The 27,782-nt window shown below is 35.4% G+C and overlaps 1 protein-coding gene across 15 annotated transcripts in view; it reads right to left on the bottom strand.

Moving 5' to 3' along the window:
* LOC117333679 (RIMS-binding protein 2-like) overlaps positions 1-27,782 on the bottom strand; it is a 323,862-nt gene that overhangs the window by 144,860 nt on the left and 151,220 nt on the right. For all 15 annotated transcript variants that reach the window (XM_033893100.1, XM_033893088.1, XM_033893095.1 and 12 more), the window contains 2 exons: positions 15,991-16,074; positions 13,670-13,759 (listed from right to left, as the gene is read on the bottom strand). In XM_033893100.1, coding sequence (XP_033748991.1) covers positions 13,670-13,759; positions 15,991-16,074 — 174 coding nt within the window. The remainder of the gene's footprint in view (positions 1-13,669; positions 13,760-15,990; positions 16,075-27,782) is intronic.

Raw genomic sequence — 27,782 nt, 5'->3', positions numbered from 1 at the left:
CACATATATATACTATATTGTATGGAGTCTGTACACCTTACAGCTGCTGAAACCTACCGGTGTATAGAGTTATCTCCCTTCACATATATACTATATTGTATGGAGTCTGTACACCTTACAGCTGCTGAAACCTCCCGGTGTATAGAGTTATCTCCCTTTACATATATACTATATTGTATGGAGTCTGTACACCTTACAACTGCTGAATCCTCCCGGTGTATAGAGTTATCTCCCTTCACATATATATACTATATTGTATGGAGTCTGTACACCACACAGCTGCTGAAACCTCCCGGTGTATAGAGTTATCTCCCTTCACATATATATACTATATTGTATGGAGTCTGTACACCTTACAGCTGCTGAAACCTCCCGGTGTATAGAGTTATCTCCCTTCACATATATATACTATATTGTATGGAGTCTGTACACCACACAGCTGCTGAAACCTCCCGGTGTATAGAGTTATCTCCCTTTACATATATATACTTCTACAGAATTTTGATGATAAATTGTTTAAAAGGTGACTTCCATAATCTGGTAAGTCAATCATGCTAAACAGTTTAAAGGGGAGCTCTTTCATCTAGTATGTGAATTATACTCAACTGTTTTGGAAAATATCTGTTAGAATGAGAGCTGAACACACCAACCTATTTTCACACCTTTATGAACAATTCTGTCATAACTTATCTTTTTAATTACTTTTAACATTTGCTTCATTCTACAATCGGGAGTTTGACTAACCCAGAACTATTAAGTATAACAATGTTAGAATGCAGCATTTCATTTCTTCATTTCAGAAACTATTAAATGTTCTTCTAAATTGTTTTCAAATTAAATCATCATTGCCATTTGCTTTTAGAAATACAAAATCAATTTTAATATCCATCTCAACTTGTAAAATATGGCAAGAATTACATTCAAACCATCCATGTCATAACTGAAAGAAACAATTCAAGTCTTCAATGTCAGGTCACCTGAGAGAGAATTATCACTCAGACAAAGTTACAAGTCGTCCAAGTCAGGTCACCTGAGATAATTATCACTCAGACAAAGTTACAAGTCATCCAAGTCAGGTCACCTGAGAGAATTATCACTCAGACAAAAGTACAAGTCATCCAAGTCAGGTCACCTGAGAGAGAATTATCACTCAGACAAAGTTACAAGACGTCCAAGTCAGGTCACCTGAGAGAGACTAATCACTCAGACAAAGTTACAAGTCGTCCAAGTCAGGTCACCTGAGAGAGAATTATCACTCAGACAAAGTTACAAGACGTCCAAGTCAGGTCACCTGAGAGAGAATTATCACTCAGACAAAGTTACAAGTCGTCCAAGTCAGGTCACCTGAGAGAGAATTATCACTCAGACAAAGTTACAAGTCGTCCAAGTCAGGTCACCTGAGAAACTTATCACTCAGACAAAAGTTCAAGTCATCCATTTAAGTAAGGTCATCTGAGAGACTAAAATATCACTAAAAGTTAAAAGTCATCCAAACCAGGTCACCTGACAGAATATTCACTCACTACCTTAGGCAAAAGCAAAGTCATTTAAAAAAGTGAAAATTTATTGAATATTGATTCATCAGAAGTAGAATTTTTTTTTTTTAGAAATAACTGATAAACAACCTGTTATCGATTAACAAATCTCAGATCTCTAATGAACTCTTTCATATTTTTTTTTTAAAGTAGCAACATCAAAAGATACAATCAATTACATTCCTTTGTCATTGTTTGCATTAGCAACCATTGTCTGAGGGGCAGGATACGAAACAGAACCATAGCAATACAGAAAAAATAGAACTCAGGATCAAAGAGAACACAATAAACTATTACAAAATGACTGTTGTACATTTTTAGGACTTTAAGAAACTGATATTCTAAAATTTTAAAAGGGACAAGCTCATTACTAAAGCAGGGGTATTTGTGAGTCATATTGATAATTAATTAGGGTTGAGATCAGTTTGTGAGCCCCTCACTGATAGATAAGTTTGTGAGCCCCTCACTGATAGATCAGTTTGTGAGCCCCTCACTGATAGATAAGTTTGTGAGCCCTATTACTACTGCTGTCCAATGAACAAGCTCTATCACTGATATAGATCAGTTGGTGAGCCCTATTACTACGGATGGCCTATCACTGATAGATCAGGTTGTGAGCCCTTTTACTACTGCTGACCAATGAACAAGCTCTATCACTGATAGATATATTTGTGAGCCCTATTACTACTGATGACCCAGGAACAAGCTCTATCATTGATAAAGATGAGATGACCAATGAATGGTATCTGGACACAGACAGGACAGCTTTTTATCACAGATCACTTACTTTTTTTACTCTGATTGTTTTTTCTGTTGATTTGTGTAAATATGAATATTTGTCCATATTCGTCCAGAAAAACTGGGTCAAGCCAGTTATTTATGTTTGGATGATCTCTAACCCAGATGTGTTATGAAATGATAAAAAATGTAAATACTGTGTTAGTTGCTGATATTATTCCCGATAACTTTGTGATTGACAGTGGAAATCACAGGAGAAATAAAACCTAAAACATACCTATACTGACAACTTCATACAGACATACCTCTATACTGACAACTTCATACGGACATACATGTACCTCTATACTGAGAACTTCATACGGACATACCTCTATACTGAGAACTTCATACAGACATACCTCTATACTGAGAACTTCATACAGACATACCTCTATACTGAGAACTTCATACAGACATACCTCTATACTGACAACTTCATACAGACATACCTCTATACTGAGAACTTCATACAGACATACCTCTATACTGAGAACTTCATACGGACATACATGTACCTCTATACTGAGAACTTCATACGGACATACCTCTATACTGACAACTTCATACAGACATACCTCTATACTGAGAATTTCATACAGACATACCTCTATACTGACAACTTCATACAGACATACCTCTATACTGACAACTTCATACAGACATACCTCTATACTGAGAACTTCATACAGACATACCTCTATACTGACAACTTCATACAGACATACCTCTATACTGACAACTTCATACAGACATACCTCTATACTGAGAACTTCATACAGACATATCTCTATACTGACAACTTCATACAGACATACCTCTATACTGACAACTTCATACAGACATACCTCTATACTGACAACTTCATACAGACATACCTCTATACTGACAACTTCATACAGACATACCTCTATACTGACAACTTCATACAGACATACCTCTATACTGAGAACTTCATACGGACATACCTCTATACTGAGAACTTCATACGGACATACATGTACCTCTATACTGAGAACTTCATACGGACATACCTCTATACTGAGAACTTCATACGGACATACCTCTATACTGAGAACAAGAAAATCATACAAACATACCTCTATACTGAGAACTTCATACAGACATACCTCTATACTGACAACTTCATACAGACATACCTCTATACTGAGAACTTCATACGGACATACCTCTATACTGAGAACTTCATACAGACATACCTCTATACTGAGAACTTCATATACAGACATACCTCTATACTGAGAACTTCATACAGACATACCTCTATACTGAGAACTTCATACAGACATACCTCTATACTGAGAACTTCATACGGACATACCTCTATACTGAGAACTTCATACGGACATACCTCTATACTGAAAACTTCATACGGACATACCTCTATACTGAGAACTTCATACGGACATACCTCTATACTGAGAACTTCATACAGACATACCTCTATACTGAGAACTTCATACGGACATACCTCTATACTGAGAACTTCATACAGACATACCTCTATACTGACAACTTCATATACAGACATACCTCTATACTGAGAACTTCATACGGACATACCTCTATACTGAGAACTTCATACAGACATACCTCTATACTGAGAACTTCATACGGACATACCTCTATACTGAGAACTTCATACGGACATACCTCTATACTGAAAACTTCATACGGACATACCTCTATACTGAGAACTTCATACGGACATACCTCTATACTGAGAACTTCATACAGACATACCTCTATACTGAGAACTTCATACGGACATACCTCTATACTGAGAACTTCATACAGACATACCTCTATACTGAGAACTTCATACAGACATACCTCTATACTGACAACTTCATACAGACATACCTCTATACTGACAACTTCATACAGACATACCTCTATACTGACAACTTCATACGGACATACCTCTATACTGAGAACTTCATACAGACATACCTCTATACTGAGAACTTCATACAGACATACCTCTATACTGAGAACTTCATACAGACATACCTCTATACTGAGAACTTCTTACAGACATACCTCTATACTGAGAACTTCATACGGATATACCTCTATACTGAGAACTTCATACGGACATACCTCTATACTGAGAATTTCATACAGACATACCTCTATACTGAGAACTTCATAAGGACATACCTCTATACTGAGAACTTCATACGGACATACCTCTATACTGAGAACTTCATACAGACATACCTCTATACTGTCTGATGTTCGATTCTGAAACTAATTTGATTTTGCTTGACTGAATCAAACACCAAATTGCCATGTTAAACTGGACATAATCTCAATGTAATAATGTTATTTTTCTTGTCTGGGTTCATTTAAACTATGAAATCTAGCCATTAAATCAGTGAATCAAATTAGGGCAATAGTACTATTGTGGAAATAAAACTTCGTAAGGAAGCTGGAATGGTTATAATCTTGAGGTCAGAGGTAAAAATAACAATGAATTGGACTGAAATTTTTCTTTTGTCCTTGAAAAGACTATTTCTAATGTTGCTTTTTTCCTAGAACAGCATGTGTGAATCTATCCACTGTGTATCGTGGGCTGTTTTATTGAATTTCACACAGAGACAACATTTTCATGAAGTGTATACCAGCCAGCCGTGGACCCAGGGCTGATTGCCTGCTGCATGCTGGGATGTCATTGCATGTTGTAATAACTGACATGGAAAATCTAACACTTAATCAGTATGTATAAAGGATATCTCACAGTATCTTCAGGAATACCAAAAAGATATTTCATGAGTGTGGATAACATTTTGATACTTTTCACGAGGGCGTAACACAACTGAAAAATATCAAAATATTAGCCACACGAGTGAAATATATTTAGTATTACTGAAAATAATGTTAGATAATCTGTTTATTACATTTTATAGTAAAATTTACCGAGGCAGCTCAATCTCTCCCAGAATTCATTGCGGTCCCATGTCAACGGCTCACAAATTTCGACAAATCTTCATGTTATGTATGTATTCTATCTTGCATTATAATGTCATATGACATGATGGAGAGCTATATGCAAATCTTAATTTCCCCAATGTCATTTGTAAGCAGTGTTTTGATTGGTCAAATCATAAAAAGGGATATTTCATTGGTAAAAATGTAATAAATGAAGTTATACAACTAAATCCCCTCAACTCAGCATACAATTTTATACTAGGGCCTGCCTAACATACTATTTGTATCATTAACTGAAAATTGTACTTTAATTTTGGTTACTGTATGTATTGATAGTATGAAAATATGAACAGTATCATGCATACCTATCATCATCACCATCAATTTGTAAACTTGGTTTTCTAACCCAACAAGAATTACACAGAATTACATATGTCTCAATTAACTGTCCTACTTTCTCAGTAAAGTAAGCTTTAAGCTAATTCCGAAATTCCCCAAATTTATAATAATTCAATAAAAACAGAAAGAATAGTGTTCAGGAATGAATCTATATTTGGAATGATTAGAGTAACATCTCAGCTATGAGACCACCCCCACATCCTAATAACTACATGTAGATGATAAATAATCCCTGAAGGTTTTAAAGCTAATTGGTACTAGCTAGTCTAGACCGACAATTACAGATGTCTGACATTATACTAACAATAGTCCAGAGATCCCACAGTTTCAACATGTACAAAGCTGTTTAAGGTTGGTGCAAACCGACAATAACAGTTCTACCTCTTGGGTAAGGAAAGCATCTAATTGTTAGGCTAATATCAAAAGGATTCCTCTGTGGAGCAGACAACATTAGGGAGGTCACGAAAAGGTTATAGGAAGGACAGGACTATTACGACCTCGAGATTGATTCATCGTGTTATAGGAAGGACAGGACTATTACAACCTCGAGATTGATTCAAAGTGTTCCTGACACAAGTAATTACTCTGCTCAGGAAACAAAGAAATAATGAGAGAAAAACAGGAGGTTGAATGGTAATTTTGTAAGTATGTGGGTCCGCAAAGTTGTCCTGTAGTTTTCTGACCATCAGAATTAATAGTTTGGTCTGAACATATCTGAACATCTCCCAACCATCAGGATTAGTAGTTTGGTCTGAACATATCTGAACATCTCCCAACCATCAGAATTAGTAGTTTGGTCTGAATATCACCCAACCATCAGAATTAGTAGTTTGGTCTGAACATATCTGAACATCTCCCAACCATCAGAATTAGTAGTTTGGTCTGAATATCACCCAACCATCAGAATTAGTAGTTTGGTCTGAACAAATCTGAACATCTCCCAACCATCAGAATTAGTAGTTTGGTCTGAACATATCTGAACATCTCCCAACCATCAGAATTAGTAGTTTGGGTCTGAACATCTCCCGACCATCAGAATTAATAGTTTGGTCTGAACAACTCCCAACCATCAGAATTAATAGTTTGGGTCTGAACAAATCTGAACATCTCCCAACCATCAGAATTAGTAGTTTGGTCTGAACATCTCCCAACCATCAGAATTAGTAGTTTGGTCTGAACATCTCCCAACCATCAGAATTAGTAGTTTGGTCTGAACATCTCCCGACCATCAGAATTAGTAGTTTGGTCTGAACATCTCCCAACCATCAGAATTAGTAGTTTGGTCTGAACATATCTGAACATCTCCCAACCATCAGAATTAGTAGTTCGGTCTGAACATATCTGAACATCTCCCAACCATCAGAATTAGTAGTTTGGTCTGAACATCTCCCAACCATCAGAATTAGTAGTTTGGTGTGAACATCTCCCGACCATCAGAATTAGTAGTTTGGTCTGAACATATCTGAACATCTCCCAACCATCAGAATTAGTAGTTTGGTCTGAACATATCTGAACATCTCCCAACCATCAGAATTAGTAGTTTGGTCTGAACATCTCCCAACCATCAGAATTAGTAGTTTGGTCTGAACATATCTGAACATCTCCCAACCATCAGAATTAGTAGTTTGGTGTGAACATATCTGAACATCTCCCAACCATCAGAATTAGTAGTTTGGTCTGAACATCTCCCAACCATCAGAATTAGTAGTTTGGTGTGAACATATCTGAACATCTCCCAACCATCAGAATTAGTAGTTTGGTGTGAACATATCTGAACATCTCCCAACCATCAGAATTAGTAGTTTGGTCTGAACATATCTGAACATCTCCCAACCATCAGAATTAGTAGTTTGGTCTGAACATATCTGAACATCTCCCAACCATCAGAATTAGTAGTTTGGTGTGAACATCTCCCGACCATCAGAATTAATAGTTTGGTCTGAACATATCTGAACATCTCCCAACCATCAGAATTAGTAGTTTGGTCTGAACATCTCCCAACCATCAGAATTAGTAGTTTGGTCTGAACATATCTGAACATCTCCCAACCATCACTATTTAGTAGTTTGGTCTGAACATCTCCCAACCATCAGAATTAGTAGTTTGGTCTGAACATATCTGAACATCTCCCAACCATCAGAATTAGTAGTTTGGGTCTGAACATCTCTATTACACATCCGACACTCGGTATCAAACATAGCCATGATGACAGAAATCAACTTAAACATTGAGTACATCATTACACACGTCGCAATCAACAGCAAAAACAGCCATGATGATATTTGTAAAAACAATCTTGTTCAATCAGTGTGACGTTTTGAACCAATGTCAGCTACTGGTCTCACTGTTGTCACATATTTGATAAATCATCAATAAAAACCTACCAAGCAGGAAATCAATGAAACTGTAAACATCAAAGACTGATAGAGTATCACTACATCAGTGACTGTCATCGGTCTTTATCCAGGCCACTTACTGGAAAAAATCACACGCTGCAGGTACTGCATAGGACACTACGGGCTTTATAGAGACAACAGGAACAACTTTGGAAAACAAGAAGAACATACCTTGAACAGTACCAAAAATAAACTCCATCTTGCATAGTTACATATATAAATCAGCATCATGGAAACAGCCTTTACACATGTCAAAAGACTAGTGAGTTAATTAACATAATCAGGTTCTTATATACTCCTGAAACAGGCCAACATAGCAGACATTTTATCATCTTGATTGCCTTTCCAGTTGAAATTGTAAAAGTCAATTTTCAGGATAGAAATGAACCGTTTTTCATTTTTAATAAAGTTTGAGATATATGTGTTACATTTGTATTTGTTTAATTGTAGAATGTACAGATGGAGTAATGACAACAGGGACAATAGATATTTTGTCAAATAAGATTGTGTTTATATTGTTGAATTATCAAACCTTATATTTTATTTATTATAACAGTTACGGTAATGGTTTTATCCAACCATACAGATAAAAAATCAGGTTTCATACAACAAAGTACCCATCAATCACTGCACAGCGCTTGTAAAAGTAATAAATAAAATTAAAAAACTGTTTGTAGTGGGCTTTCATACTGCTTGTACAGTCCCCTTGATAGTAATATTTTTTAGGTACACCCATCCAAGCCTAGCATGATGATAACACTTTTACTGCCTGTCTTTAGTTAAATTGAAATTTCACACTGTGTGTTAAGAAAGGGCAATCCATTATCTTTATTCCAGTATTAATTTTATAACTCTTTAGAAAACACAGGAGAAGAAATGAAGAGAACTGCATACATGACATGGCTGTGTACCAGTGATATTAGGGCTAGGAAATAGACTGACGAATCTTGTCGTCAGCAGACATGGCAGTGTACCAGTGATATTAGGGCTAGGAAATAGACTGACGGATCTTGTCGTCAGACATGGCTGTGTACCAGTGATATTAGGGCTAGGAAATAGACTGACAAATCTTGTCGTCAGACATGGCTGTGTACCAGTGATATTAGGGCTAGGAAATAGACTGACGAATCTTGGCGTCAGCAGACATGGCTGTGTACCAGTGATGTAGGGCTAGGAAATGGACTGACGAATCTTGGCGTCAGCAGACATGGGTGTGTACCAGTGATGTATAGGGCTAGGAAATAGACTGACGAATCTTGTCGTCAGTAGACATGGCTGTGTACCAGTGATATTAGGGCTAGGAAATAGACTGACGAATCTTGTCGTCAGCAGACATGGCTGTGTACCACTGACATTAGGGCTAGGAAATGGACTGACGAATCTTGGTGTCAGCAGACATGGCTGTGTACCAGTGATGTAGGGCTAGGAAATGGACTGACGAATCTTGTCGTCAGACATGGCTGTGTACCAGTGATGTAGGGCTAGGAAATGGACTGACGAATCTTGGTGTCAGACATGGCTGTGTACCAGTGATGTAGGGCTAGGAAATGGACTGACGAATCTTGGTGTCAGACATGGCTGTGTACCAGTGATGTAGGGCTAGGAAACAGAGTGAAGAATCTTGTCGTCAGACATGGCTGTGTACCACTGACATTAGGGCTAGGAAATGGACTGACGAATCTTGGTGTCAGCAGACATGGGTGTGTACCATTTATGTAGGGCTAGGAAATAGACTGACGAATCTTGTCGTCAGACATGGCTGTGTACCAGTGATGTAGGGCTAGGAAATGGACTGACGAATCTTGGTGTCAGACATGGCTGTGTACCAGTGATGTAGGGCTAGGAAACAGAGTGAAGAATCTTGTCGTCAGACATGGCTGTGTACCACTGACATTAGGGCTAGGAAATAGACTGACGAATCTTGTCGTCAGACATGGCAGTGTACCAGTGATATTAGGGCTAGGAAATAGACTGACGAATCTTGTCGTCAGACATGGCAGTGTACCAGTGATATTAGGGCTAGGAAATGGACTGACGAATCTTGTCGTCAGACATGGGTGTGTACCAGTGATGTAGGGCTAGGAAATGGACTGACGAATCTTGTCGTCATCAGACATGGGTGTGTACCAGTGATGTAGGGCTAGGAAATGGACTGACGAATCTTGTCGTCAGACATGGGTGTGTACCAGTGATGTAGGGCTAGGAAATGGACTGACGAATCTTGTCGTCAGACATGGGTGTGTACCAGTGATGTAGGGCTAGGAAATGGACTGACGAATCTTGTCGTCATCAGACATGGGTGTGTACCAGTGATGTAGGGCTAGGAAATGGACTGACGAATCTTGGTGTAGGGCTAGGAAATAGACATGTAGGCAACAGAGACCTAGATTTCATCCATATATCGACATATTAAGTTGAATGAGAAAACCTTGGTTTTACAGTGTATCAGAGTAACTGGGAATGGTGAAGTTTATAGACGTGATACAGAGGGTTTTATGTGGACGGACAGCAAAGTTACCATGACTAATGTCTCCTGCCTTTATGTTATTGGGATATAAAAAGCTCAATATATAAAATAACAAATCGCTAAATTTTGTTTATCTTCAGTTATGGAGTCCACTCGTCTCCTCTGTAAAACTGACATAACTGTAAAACCTTCTGAAGCCATTAACTATTTAAATTATATTATCAGAAAGAATTAAAAAAAACAGAAATATCACTGCATCTCAAAACAGTGCTAGCTGATAAATTACTTGAAGTTACATTTTGATTTCAAATTTTTTATCATTGCCAGCAGAATAAACAAAATAACATTTTAAATGGGAATGATTATAAATTTTAATCATCTAAGCATAGGAAATATAAAATGTCATCAATTGTTCCCTCATCAGTCACTTTACGACTGTCAGTAGCCTTAATTACTGATTCAAAATAGACTAAAAACACATTCTGTGCTTCTAGTTTTTCCATACTTAAACCTTACATAGCTCTCTAGAACTGCATGTAACACAATTTTTGTTTTTTAATCCAGATAATTAGTGTAAATATTTGTGTTTAAGGAGTGTTACAGAACAGGAAACAAAATGGCCAGCTTGTCAGCATTCTCACACTCAAGCTGTAATTGTATTCAGCTATCATATTTTCATTCAAAAATCAATGGAAGAGGCTAAAAATAAAACTCAATTACATAATGAGATTTTAAGTCCACGTAGATGGTACAGATTCTCTAGGAATTGGTCCCCCTACACATATTTGGAGAGTGAATTGATGAACTCTCAATCAAGATGAAAGTGTTTGCTATCAGTGAAGAAGCAAGATGAAAAGAATTCTACTGTAAGGGAAACAAGTGATCGAGATTACAGTAATACACTGATCACGTTAACAGTAATACACTGATCATGATTACAGTAATACACTGATCATGATTACAGCAATACACTGATCATGATTACAGTAATACACTGATCATGTTTACAGTAATACACTGATCATGTTTACAGTAATACGCTGATCATGTTTACAGTAATACACTGATCATGTTTACAGTAATACACTGATCATGATTACAGTAATACACTGATCATGATTACAGTAATACACTGATCATGTTTACAGTAATACACTGATCATGTTTACAGTAATACACTGATCATGTTTACAGTAATACACTGATCATGTTTACAGTAATATACTGATCATGTTTACAGTAATACACTGATCATGATTACAGTAATACACTGATCATGATTACAGTAATACACTGATCATGTTTACAGTAATACACTGATCATGATTACAGTAATATACTGATCATGTTTACAGTAATACACTGATCATGATTACAGCAATACACTGATCATGATTACAGCAATACACTGATCATGTTTACAGTAATACACTGATCATGATTACAGTAATATACTGATCAATGTTGTAGTTATATACTGATCACTGTTATTGTTATATACTGATAACTGTTGTAGTTATATACTGATCAATGTTGTAGTTATATACTGATAACTGTTATAGCTATATACTGATAACTGTTGTAGTTATATACTGATAACTGTTGTAGTTATATACTGATCACTGTTATTGTTATATACTGATAACTGTTGTAGTTATATGCTGATAACTGTTGTAGCTATATACCGATAACTGTTGTAGCTATATACTGATCACTGTTATAGTTATATACTGATCACTGTTGTAGCCATATACTGATCGTTGTTGTAGCTATATACTGATCACTGTTGGTAGTTATATGCTGATAACTGATATAGCTATATACTGATAACTGTTGTAGCTATATACTGATAACTGTTGTAGCTATATACTGATCACTGTTGTAGCTATATACTGATAACTGTTGGTAGTTATATGCTGATCACTGTTATATATAGCTATATACTGATCCCATGCATGTTCTGTTTATAGAGGTTCCACTGTAGTTTCAGAAAAGGTTTTTATATCAATATAGCAGAATTGACCCCTTTTTGCCCGGCCTTTTAAGTCCCTGGGGAGTCAACCACACCATTTGTACAATTTTGAATGTCAACCACCTAGAGATGCTTCCAGTCAAATTATGTTTAGTTCCAATCAGTGGTTATAAGTCCATTGTTGACAGATAGGCGGATGCTAGACGCTCAGGACACTACATTATAGCATCAGCTTACATTAGTGCTCTCTACTAGAAATATGATTTTAACATCAAAATGAATAAATGACTTTATAGAGATCTGGTTTAGCTTGAAATCTGACATAGCTCAGATGATATGTACATGTACCATTCTTAATATATTAATCAATTATATACAAAAAAAAAAAAATGAAACAAATTACAAACGCTTCACCCTTGTCCTGTTACACTATCTGTTCTGTAAACATTTTCAGTACAAACATTTTGACAAGCTTATAGGTATCCAAGAATACATTTGTTGCTTCCCTTTGTATACAATATCTTATTGAAGATTTACCTCCCTTTCCCTTACACTCTCTTGCAACAAATTGTGATAATTTGATGAAAGAAGAATATAACTCCTGCCATCTTCCCCATAACCATCTTTCACATGAGAGCAATAGTGCTGGAAAAATTGATTATCTAAATCTTGTTAAAGCCAGATATATTGATACCTATATGTCTGTCTGAGCCAGATAGATTGGGGTCAGACCTAGGCTACGATTGGATCAGACCTAGGGAAGGATTCGATCAGACCTGGGGTCAGACCTAGGCTACGAATGGATCAGACCTAGGGAAGGATTCGATCAGACCTGGGGTCAGACCTAGGCTACGATTGGATCAGACCTAGGCTACGATTGGATCAGACCTAGGCTACGATTGGATCAGACCTAGGGTAGGATTAGATCAGACCTGGGGTCAGACCTAGGGAAGGATTGGATCTGACCCGGGGTCAGACCTAGGCTACGATTGGATGAGACCTAGGCTACAATTGGATCAGACCTAGGGTAGGATTAGATCAGAACTGGGGTCAGACCTAGGGAAGGATTTCAAAACTTTTAAATCAGAAGATTGCAGTAGACCTACGTTTTAAATCAGAAGATTGAAATTGACCTACGTTTTAAATCAGAAGATTGAAATTGACCTACCTTTTCTAACTGTTGTAGTCTCTGTTGTAAGTCAGACACCTGGATTGTAAGCTGCGTGTTTTTACTGGCAGTCTCTTGTACCACTGTTTCCTGAGATAAATAAACAAATCTTATTGCAATATTTTGAAAATACTGCACACAATAAAATGACTTCAATGACTAGCCAGATACAATGTGGAGAAGACATATACAAGGTGGTTGACTATCTGGATCACTCTATATTATAGAGGTAGTTCCCAGACCTGACATGTTCAGTAGGTTGACTATCTGGATCACTCTATACTATAGAGGTAGTTCCCAGACCTCACATGTCCAGTAGGTTGACTATCTGGATCACTCTATATTATAGAGGTAGTTCCCAGACCTCACATGTTCAGTAGGTTGACTATCTGGATCACTCTATACTATAGAGGTAGTTCCCAGACCTCACATGTCCAGAAGGTTGACTATCTGGATCACTCTATATTATAGAGGTAGTTCCCAGACCTCACATGTCCAGTAGGTTGACTATCTGGATCACTCTATATTATAGAGGTAGTTCCCAGACCTGACATGTTCAGTAGGTTGACTATCTGGATCACTCTATATTATAGAGGTAGTTCCCAGACCTCAAATGTCCAGTAGGTTGACTATCTGGATCACTCTATACTATAGAGGTAGTTCCCAGACCTGACATGTTCAGTAGGTTGACTATCTGGATCACTCTATACTATAGAGGTAGTTCCCAGACCTCACATGTCCAGTAGGTTGACTATCTGGATCACTCTATATTATATAGGTAGTTCCCAGACCTGACATGTTCAGTAGGTTGACTATCTGGATCACTCTATATTATAGAGGTAGTTCCCAGACCTCACATGTTCAGTAGGTTGACTATCTGGATCACTCTATACTATAGAGGTAGTTCCCAGACCTGACATGTTCAGTAGGTTGACTATCTGGATCACTCTATACTATAGAGGTAGTTCCCAGACCTGACATGTTCAGTAGGTTGACTATCTGGATCACCCTATACTATAGAGGTAGTTCCCAGACCTGACATGTCCAGTAGGTTGACTATCTGGATCACTCTATACTATAGAGGTAGTTCCCAGACCTGACATGTCCAGTAGGTTGACTATCTGGATCACTCTATACTATAGAGGTAGTTCCCAGACCTGACATGTCCAGTATGTTGACTATCTGGATCATTCTATACTATAGAGGTAGTTCCCAGACCTGACATGTCCAGTAGGTTGACTATCTGGATCACTCTATATTATAGAGGTAGCCTTCCCAGACCTCACATGTCCAGTAGGTTGACTATCTGGATCACTCTATACTATAGAGGTAGTTCCCAGACCTCACATGTCCAGTAGGTTGACTATCTGGATCACTCTATACTATATAGGTAGTTCCCAGACCTGACATGTTCAGTAGGTTGACTATCTGGATCACTCTATACTATAGAGGTAGTTCCCAGACCTGACATGTTCAGTAGGTTGACTATCTGGATCACTCTATACTATAGAGGTAGTTCCCAGACCTCACATGTTCAGTAGGTTGACTATATGGATCACTCTATATTATAGAGGTAGTTCCCAGACCTGATATGTCCAGTAGGTTGACTATCTGGATCACTCTATACTATAGAGGTAGTTCCCAGACCTGACATGTCCAGTAGGTTGACTATCTGGATCACTCTATATTATAGAGGTAGTTCCCAGACCTGACATGTTCAGTAGGTTGACTATCTGGATCACTCTATAGTATAGAGGTAGTTCCCAGACCTGCCATGTTCAGTAGGTTGACTATCTGGATCACTCTATATTATAGAGGTAGTTCCCAGACCTGACATGTTCAGTAGGTTGACTATCTGGATCACTCTATACTATAGAGGTAGTTCCCAGACCTGACATGTTCAGTAGGTTGACTATCTGGATCACTCTATATTATATAGGTAGTTCCCAGACCTCACATGTTCAGTAGGTTGACTATCTGGATCACTCTATACTATAGAGGTAGTTCCCAGACCTGACATGTCCAGTAGGTTGACTATCTGGATCACTCTATACTATAGAGGTAGTTCCCAGACCTGACATGTTCAGTAGGTTGACTATCTGGATCACTCTATACTATAGTTATAAATGCTTCAAAACTGATGCAAACTAAACCTTCTGCCAACAAATTAATTTCTGAAGTGGCCATCCCCAAAACTAATCAGAATAAAAGTACATTAAATATTCATATCAGCCGATCTTTATGATGGTATCTCCTACATCACCAATACAGTTTTACCATATACAGTAATAAAGTAGGATATTGTCAATACAAGCACTTACCAATCGTTCTGATTTGAGTTTTTCTAGTCGTACTTCTTCTGCTAATGTTTCACACTCAATTTTCTTTTGCGCAAGCTCTACTTCCTGTGAATGAAAATAAACATCATCATATACATCTGAACCAGGATAAATATACATCTTAACCAAGATAAATATTTACCTTAACCAGGATAAATATACATCTTAACCAGGATACATATACATCTTAACTAGGATAAATATATATCTTAACCAGGATAAATATACATCTTAACCAAGATAATTATACATCTGAACCAGGATAAATATACATCTTAACCAGGATAAATATATATGTCTTAACCAGGATAAATATACATCTTAACCAAGATAATTATATATCTTAACCAGGATAAATATATATCTGAACCAGGATAAATATACATCTTAACCAGGATAAATATACATCTTAACCAAGATAAATATTTACCTTAACCAGGATAATTATATATCTTAACCAGGATAAATATATATGTCTTAACCAGGATAAATATACATCTTAACCAAGATAATTATATATCTTAACCAGGATAAATATATATCTGAACCAGGAAAAATATATATCTTAACCAAGATAAATATTTACCGAAACCATGCAGGATAAATATATATCTGAACCATGATAAATATACATCTTAACCAGGATAAATATTTACCTTAACCAGGATATATATACATTTGAACCAGGATAAATATACATCTTAACCAGGATAATTATATATCTTAACCAGGATAAATATATATATTAACCAGGATAAATATATATGTCTTAACCAGGATTAATATATATCTTAACTCTGGTTATAGGTAATTAACCTACAGTATACACCAATCTCTGGTTATAGGTAATTAACCTACAGTAATACAGTATACACCAATCTCTGGTTATAGGTAATTAACCTACAGTAATACAGTATACACCAATCTCTGGTTATAGGTAATTAACCTACAGTAATACAGTATACACCAATCCCTGGTTATAGGTAATTAACCTACAGTATACAGTATACACCAATCTCTGGTTATAGGTAATTAACCTACAGTAATACAGTATACACCAATCTCTGGTTATAGGTAATTAACCTACAGTAATACAGTATACACCAATCTCTGGTTATAGGTAATTAACCTACAGTAATACAGTATACACCAATCTCTGGTTATAGGTAATTAACCTACAGTAATACAGTATACACCAATCCCTGGTTATAGGTAATTAACCTACAGTATACAGTATACACCAATCTCTGGTTATAGGTAATTAACCTACAGTAATACAGTATACACCAATCTCAGGTTATAGGTAATTAACCTACAGTATACACCAATCTCTGGTTATAGGTAATTAACCTACAGTAATACAGTATACACCAATCTCTGGTTATAGGTAATTAACCTACAGTAATACAGTATACACCGATCTCTGGTTATAGGTAATTAACCTACAGTATACAGTATACACCAATCTCTGTTTATAGGTAATTAACCTACAGTATACACCAATCTCTGGTTATAGGTAATTAACCTACAGTAATACAGTATACACCAATCCCTGGTTATAGGTAATTAACCTACAGTAATACAGTATACACCAATCTCTGGTTATAGGTAATTAACCTACAGTATACAGTATACACCAATCTCTGGTTATAGGTAATTAACCTACAGTAATACAGTATACACCAATCTCTGGTTATAGGTAATTAACCTACAGTAATACAGTATACACCAACCTCTGGTTATAGGTAATTAACCTACAGTATACACCAATCTCTGGTTATAGGTAATTAACCTACAGTAATACAGTATACACCAACCTCTGGTTATAGGTAATTAACCTACAGTATACACCAATCTCTGGTTATAGGTAATTAACCTACAGTAATACAGTATACACCAATCTCTGCTTATAGGTAATTAACCTACAGTAATACAGTATACACCAATCTCTGGTTATAGGTAATTAACCTACAGTATACAGTATACACCAATCTCTGGTTATAGGTAATTAACCTACAGTAATACAGTATACACCAATCTCTGGTTATAGGTAATTAACCTACAGTAATACAGTATACACCAATCCCTGGTTATAGGTAATTAACCTACAGTAATACAGTATACACCAATCTCTGTTTATAGGTAATTAACCTACAGTATACACCAATCTCTGGTTATAGGTAATTAACCTACAGTATACACCAATCTCTGGTTATAGGTAATTAACCTACAGTAATACAGTATACACCAATCTCTGGTTATAGGTAATTAACCTACAGTAATACAGTATACACCAATCTCTGGTTATAGGTAATTAACCTACAGTATACAGTATACACCAATCTCTGGTTATAGGTAATTAACCTACAGTAATACAGTATACACCAATCCCTGGTTATAGGTTATTAACCTACAGTAATACAGTATACACCAATCTCTGGCTATAGGTAATTAACCTACAGTAATACAGTATACACCAATCTCTGGTTATAGGTAATTAACCTACAGTAATACAGTATACACCAACCTCTGGTTATAGGTAATTAACCTACAGTATACACCAATCTCTGGTTATAGGTAATTAACCTACAGTAATACAGTATACACCAATCTCTGGTTATAGGTAATTAACCTACAGTAATACAGTATACACCAATCTCTGGTTATAGGTAATTAACCTACAGTATACAGTATACACCAATCCCTGGTTATAGGTAATTAACCTACAGTAATACAGTATACACCAATCTCTGGTTATAGGTAATTAACCTACAGTAATACAGTATACACCAATCTCTGGTTATAGGTAATTAACCTACAGTATACAGTATACACCAATCTCTGTTTATAGGTAATTAACCTACAGTATACACCAATCTCTGGTTATAGGTAATTAACCTACAGTAATACAGTATACACCAATCCCTGGTTATAGGTAATTAACCTACAGTAATACAGTATACACCAATCTCTGGTTATAGGTAATTAACCTACAGTATACAGTATACACCAATCTCTGGTTATAGGTAATTAACCTACAGTAATACAGTATACACCAATCTCTAGTTATAGGTAATTAACCTACAGTAATACAGTATACACCAATCTCTGGTTATAGGTAATTAACCTACAGTATACACCAATCTCTGGTTATAGGTAATTAACCTACAGTAATACAGTATACACCAACCTCTGGTTATAGGTAATTAACCTACAGTATACACCAATCTCTGGTTATAGGTAATTAACCTACAGTAATACAGTATACACCAATCTCTGGTTATAGGTAATTAACCTACAGTAATACAGTATACACCAATCTCTGGTTATAGGTAATTAACCTACAGTATACAGTATACACCAATCTCTGGTTATAGGTAATTAACCTACAGTAATACAGTATACACCAATCTCTGGTTATAGGTAGTTAACCTACAGTAATACAGTATACACCAATCCCTGGTTATAGGTAATTAACCTACAGTAATACAGTATACACCAATCTCTGTTTATAGGTAATTAACCTACAGTATACACCAATCTCTGGTTATAGGTAATTAACCTACAGTAATACAGTATACACCAATCTCTGGTTATAGGTAATTAACCTACAGTATACAGTATACACCAATCTCTGGTTATAGGTAATTAACCTACAGTAATACAGTATACACCAATCTCTGGTTATAGGTTATTAATCTACAGTATACACCAATCTCTGGTTATAGGTAATTAACCTACAGTAATACAGTATACACCAATCCCTGGTTATAGGTTATTAACCTACAGTAATACAGTATACACCAATCTCTGGTTATAGGTAATTAACCTACAGTAATACAGTATACACCAATCTCTGGTTATAGGTAATTAACCTACAGTAATACAGTATACACCAACCTCTGGTTATAGGTAATTAACCTACAGTATACACCAATCTCTGGTTATAGGTAATTAACCTACAGTAATACAGTATACACCAATCTCTGGTTATAGGTAATTAACCTACAGTAATACAGTATACACCAATCTCTGGTTATAGGTAATTAACCTACAGTATACAGTATACACCAATCCCTGGTTATAGGTAATTAACCTACAGTAATACACCAATCTCTGGTTATAGGTAATTAACCTACAGTATACAGTATACACCAATCCCTGGTTATAGGTAATTAACCTACAGTATACACCAATCTCTGGTTATAGGTAATTAACCTACAGTATACAGTATACACCAATCCCTGGTTATAGGTAATTAACCTACAGTAATACAGTATACACCAATCTCTGGTTATAGGTAATTAACCTACAGTATACAGTATACACCAATCTCTGTTTATAGGTAATTAACCTACAGTAATACAGTATACACCAATCTCTGGTTATAGGTAATTAACCTACAGTATACAGTATACACCAATCTCTGTTTATAGGTAATTAACCTATAGTGATACAGTATACACCAATCTCTGGTTATAGGTAATTAACCTACAGTATACACCAATCTCTGTTTATAGGTAATTAACCTACAGTAATACAGTATACACCAATCTCTGGTTATAGGTAATTAACCTACAGTAATACAGTATACACCAATCTCTGGTTATAGGTAATTAACCTACAGTATACAGTATACACCAATCTCTGGTTATAGGTAATTAACCTACAGTAATACAGTATACACCAATCTCAGGTTATAGGTAATTAACCTACAGTAATACAGTATACACCAATCTCTGGTTATAGGTAATTAACCTACAGTAATACAGTATACACCAATCTCTGGTTATAGGTAATTAACCTACAGTATACAGTATACACCAATCTCTGGTTATAGGTAATTAACCTACAGTATACACCAATCCCTGGGTTATAGGTAATTAACCTACAGTAATACAGTATACACCAATCTCTGGTTATAGGTAATTAACCTACAGTAATACAGTATACACCAATCTCTGGTTATAGGTAATTAACCTACAGTAATACAGTATACACCAATCTCTGGTTATAGGTAATTAACCTACAGTAATACAGTATACACCAATCTCTGGTTATAGGTAATTAACCTACAGTAATACAGTATACACCAATCCCTGGTTATAGGTAATTAACCTACAGTAATACAGTATACACCAATCTCTGGTTATAGGTAATTAACCTACAGTATACAGTATACACCAATCTCTGGTTATAGGTAATTAACCTACAGTAATACAGTATACACCAATCTCTGGTTATAGGTAATTAACCTACAGTAATACAGTATACACCAATCTCTGGTTATAGGTAATTAACCTACAGTAATACAGTATACACCAATCTCTGGTTATAGGTAATTAACCTACAGTATACACCAATCTCTGGTTATAGGTAATTAACGTACAGTAATACAGTATACACCAATCTCTGGTTATAGGTAATTAACCTACAGTAATACAGTATACACCAATCTCTGGTTATAGGTAATTAACCTACAGTAATACAGTATACACCAATCTCTGGTTATAGGTAATTAACCTACAGTAATACAGTATACACCAATCTCTGGTTATAGGTAATTAACCTACAGTAATACAGTATACACCAATCCCTGGTTATAGGTAATTAACCTACAGTAATACAGTATACACCAATCTCTGGTTATAGGTAATTAACCTACAGTAATACAGTATACACCAATCTCTGGTTATAGGTAATTAACCTACAGTAATACAGTATACACCAATCTCTGTTTATAGGTAATTAACCTACAGTAATACAGTATACACCAATCTCTGGTTATAGGTAATTAACCTACAGTATACACCAATCTCTGGTTATAGGCAATTAACCTACAGTAATACAGTATACACCAATCTCTGGTTATAGGTAATTAACCTACAGTAATACAGTATACACCAATCTCTGGTTATAGGTAATTAACCTACAGTAATACAGTATACACCAATATCTGGTTATAGGTAATTAACCTACAGTATACAGTATACACCAATCTCTGGTTATAGGTAATTAACCTACAGTAATACAGTATACACCAATCTCTGGTTATAGGTAGTTAACCTACAGTAATACAGTATACACCAATCCCTGGTTATAGGTAATTAACCTACAGTAATACAGTATACACCAATCTCTGTTTATAGGTAATTAACCTACAGTATACACCAATCTCTGGTTATAGGTAATTAACCTACAGTAATACAGTATACACCAATCTCTGGTTATAGGTAATTAACCTACAGTATACAGTATACACCAATCTCTGGTTATAGGTAATTAACCTACAGTAATACAGTATACACCAATCTCTGGTTATAGGTTATTAATCTACAGTATACACCAATCTCTGGTTATAGGTAATTAACCTACAGTAATACAGTATACACCAATCCCTGGTTATAGGTTATTAACCTACAGTAATACAGTATACACCAATCTCTGGTTATAGGTAATTAACCTACAGTAATACAGTATACACCAATCTCTGGTTATAGGTAATTAACCTACAGTAATACAGTATACACCAACCTCTGGTTATAGGTAATTAACCTACAGTATACACCAATCTCTGGTTATAGGTAATTAACCTACAGTATACACCAATCTCTGGTTATAGGTAATTAACCTACAGTAATACAGTATACACCAATCTCTGGTTATAGGTAATTAACCTACAGTAATACAGTATACACCAATCTCTGGTTATAGGTAATTAACCTACAGTATACAGTATACACCAATCCCTGGTTATAGGTAATTAACCTACAGTAATACACCAATCTCTGGTTATAGGTAATTAACCTACAGTATACAGTATACACCAATTCCTGGTTATAGGTAATTAACCTACAGTATACACCAATCTCTGGTTATAGGTAATTAACCTACAGTATACAGTATACACCAATCCCTGGTTATAGGTAATTAACCTACAGTAATACAGTATACACCAATCTCTGGTTATAGGTAATTAACCTACAGTATACAGTATACACCAATCTCTGTTTATAGGTAATTAACCTACAGTAATACAGTATCCACCAATCTCTGGTTATAGGTAATTAACCTACAGTATACAGTATACACCAATCTCTGTTTATAGGTAATTAACCTATAGTGATACAGTATACACCAATCTCTGGTTATAGGTAATTAACCTACAGTATACACCAATCTCTGTTTATAGGTAATTAACCTACAGTAATACAGTATACACCAATCTCTGGTTATAGGTAATTAACCTACAGTAATACAGTATACACCAATCTCTGGTTATAGGTAATTAACCTACAGTATACAGTATACACCAATCTCTGGTTATAGGTAATTAACCTACAGTAATACAGTATACACCAATCTCAGGTTATAGGTAATTAACCTACAGTAATACAGTATACACCAATCTCTGGTTATAGGTAATTAACCTACAGTAATACAGTATACACCAATCTCTGGTTATAGGTAATTAACCTACAGTATACAGTATACACCAATCTCTGGTTATAGGTAATTAACCTACAGTATACACCAATCCCTGGGTTATAGGTAATTAACCTACAGTAATACAGTATACACCAATCTCTGGTTATAGGTAATTAACCTACATTAATACAGTATACACCAATCTCTGGTTACAGTATACACCAATCTCTGGTTATAGGTAATTAACCTACAGTAATACAGTATACACCAATCTCTGGTTATAGGTAATTAACCTACAGTAATACAGTATACACCAATCTCTGGTTATAGGTAATTAACCTACAGTAATACAGTATACACCAATCCCTGGTTATAGGTAATTAACCTACAGTATACACCAATCTCTGGTTATAGGTAATTAACCTACAGTATACAGTATACACCAATCTCTGGTTATAGGTAATTAACCTACAGTAATACAGTATACACCAATCTCTGGTTATAGGTAATTAACCTACAGTAATACAGTATACACCAATCTCTGGTTATAGGTAATTAACCTACAGTAATACAGTATACACCAATCTCTGGTTATAGGTAATTAACCTACAGTATACACCAATCTCTGGTTATAGGTAATTAACCTACAGTAATACAGTATACACCAATCTCTGGTTATAGGTAATTAACCTACAGTAATACAGTATACACCAATCTCTGGTTATAGGTAATTAACCTACAGTAATACAGTATACACCAATCTCTGGTTATAGGTAATTAACCTACAGTAATACAGTATACACCAATCTCTGGTTATAGGTAATTAACCTACAGTAATACAGTATACACCAATCTCTGTTTATAGGTAATTAACCTACAGTAATACAGTATACACCAATCTCTGGTTATAGGTAATTAACCTACAGTATACACCAATCTCTGGTTATAGGCAATTAACCTACAGTAATACAGTATACACCAATCTCTGGTTATAGGTAATTAACCTACAGTATACACCAATCTCTGGTTATAGGTAATTAACCTACAGTAATACAGTATACACCAATCCCTGGTTATAGGTAATTAACCTACAGTAATACAGTATACACCAATCTCTGGTTATAGGTAATTAACCTACAGTTAAACAGTATACACCAATCTCTGGTTATAGGTAATTAACCTACAGTAATACAGTATACACCAATCTCTGGTTATAGGTAATTAACCTACAGTAATACAGTATACACCAATCTCTGGTTATAGGTAATTAACCTACAGTAATACAGTATACACCAATCTCTGTTTATAGGTAATTAACCTACAGTAATACAGTATACACCAATCTCTGGTTATAGGTAATTAACCTACAGTAATACAGTATACACCAATCTCTGGTTATAGGTAATTAACCTACAGTAATACAGTATACACCAATCTCTGGTTATAGGTAATTAACCTACAGTATACAGTATACACCAATCTCTGGTAATAGGTAATTAACCTACAGTAATACAGTATACACCAATCTCTGTTTATAGGTAATTAACCTACAGTAATACAGTATACACCAATCTCTGGTTATAGGTAATTAACCTACAGTAATACAGTATACACCAATCTCTGGTTATAGGTAATTAACCTACAGTAATACAGTATACACCAATCCCTGGTTATAGGTAATTAACCTACAGTAATACAGTATACACCAATCTCTGGTTATAGGTAATTAACCTACAGTAATACAGTATACACCAATCTCTGGTTATAGGTAATTAACCTACAGTAATACAGTATACACCAATCTCTGGTTATAGGTAATTAACCTACAGTAATACAGTATACACCAATCCCTGCATGGTTATAGGTAATTAACCTACAGTAATACAGTATACACCAATCTCTGGTTATAGGTAATTAACCTACAGTAATACAGTATACACCAATCTCTGGTTATAGGTAATTAACCTACAGTAATACAGTATACACCAATCTCTGGTTATAGGTAATTAACCAACAGTAATACAGTATTCACCAATCTCTGGTTATAGGTAATTAACCTACAGTAATACAGTATACACCAATCCCTGCATGGTTATAGGTAATTAACCTACAGTAATACAGTATACACCAATCTCTGGTTATAGGTAATTAACCTACAGTAATACAGTATACACCAATCTCTGTTTATAGGTAATTAACCTACAGTAATACAGTATACACCAATCTCTGGTTATAGGTAATTAACCTACAGTATACACCAATCTCTGGTTATAGGCAATTAACCTACAGTAATACAGTATACACCAATCTCTGGTTATAGGTAATTAACCTACAGTATACACCAATCTCTGGTTATAGGTAATTAACCTACAGTAATACAGTATACACCAATCCCTGGTTATAGGTAATTAACCTACAGTAATACAGTATACACCAATCTCTGGTTATAGGTAATTAACCTACAGTTAAACAGTATACACCAATCTCTGGTTATAGGTAATTAACCTACAGTAATACAGTATACACCAATCTCTGGTTATAGGTAATTAACCTACAGTAATACAGTATACACCAATCTCTGGTTATAGGTAATTAACCTACAGTAATACAGTATACACCAATCTCTGTTTATAGGTAATTAACCTACAGTAATACAGTATACACCAATCTCTGGTTATAGGTAATTAACCTACAGTAATACAGTATACACCAATCTCTGGTTATAGGTAATTAACCTACAGTAATACAGTATACACCAATCTCTGGTTATAGGTAATTAACCTACAGTATACAGTATACACCAATCTCTGTTTATAGGTAATTAACCTACAGTAATACAGTATACACCAATCTCTGTTTATAGGTAATTAACCTACAGTAATACAGTATACACCAATCTCTGGTTATAGGTAATTAACCTACAGTAATACAGTATACACCAATCTCTGGTTATAGGTAATTAACCTACAGTAATACAGTATACACCAATCCCTGGTTATAGGTAATTAACCTACAGTAATACAGTATACACCAATCTCTGGTTATAGGTAATTAACCTACAGTAATACAGTATACACCAATCTCTGGTTATAGGTAATTAACCTACAGTAATACAGTATACACCAATCTCTGGTTATAGGTAATTAACCTACAGTAATACAGTATACACCAATCCCTGCATGGTTATAGGTAATTAACCTACAGTAATACAGTATACACCAATCTCTGGTTATAGGTAATTAACCTACAGTAATACAGTATACACCAATCTCTGGTTATAGGTAATTAACCTACAGTATACACCAATCTCTGGTTATAGGTAATTAACCTACAGTAATACAGTATACACCAATCTCTGGTTATAGGTAATTAACCTACAGTATACAGTATACACCAATCTCTGGTTATAGGTAATTAACCTACAGTAATACAGTATACACCAATCTCTGGTTATAGGTAATTAACCTACAGTAATACAGTATACACCAATCTCTGGTTATAGGTAATTAACCTACAGTAATACAGTATACACCAATCCCTGCATGGTTATAGGTAATTAACCTACAGTAATACAGTATACACCAATCTCTGGTTATAGGTAATTAACCTACAGTAATACAGTATACACCAATCTCTGGTTATAGGTAATTAACCTACAGTAATACAGTATACACCAATCTCTGGTTATAGGTAATTAACCTACAGTAATACAGTATACACCAATCTCTGGTTATAGGTAATTAACCTACAGTAATACAGTATACACCAATCTCTGGTTATAGGTAATTAACCTACAGTAATACAGTATACACCAATCTCTGGTTATAGGTAATTAACCTACAGTAATACAGTATACACCAATCTCTGGTTATAGGTAATTAACCTACAGTAATACAGTATACACCAATCTCTGGTTATAGGTAATTAACCTACAGTAATACAGTATACACCAATCCCTGGTTATAGGTAATTAACCTACAGTAATACAGTATACACCAATCTCTGGTTATAGGTAATTAACCTACAGTAATACAGTATACACCAATCTCTGGTTATAGGTAATTAACCTACAGTAATACAGTATACACCAATCTCTGGTTATAGGTAATTAACCTACAGTAATACAGTATACACCAATCTCTGGTTATAGGTAATTAACCTACAGTAATACAGTATACACCAATCTCTGGTTATAGGTAATTAACCTACAGTAATACAGTATACACCAATCTCTGGTTATAGGTAATTAACCTACAGTATACACCAATCTCTGGTTATAGGTAATTAACCTACAGTAATACAGTATACACCAATCCCTGCATGGTTATAGGTAATTAACCTACAGT

The sequence above is a fragment of the Pecten maximus genome, chromosome 8 (assembly GCF_902652985.1).
Source record: "Pecten maximus chromosome 8, xPecMax1.1, whole genome shotgun sequence".
Taxonomy (NCBI): Eukaryota; Metazoa; Mollusca; class Bivalvia; order Pectinida; family Pectinidae; genus Pecten; species Pecten maximus.
The sequence above is the reverse complement of the archived record's forward strand: the minus strand, read 5'-3'. Positions and strand labels throughout refer to the sequence as shown.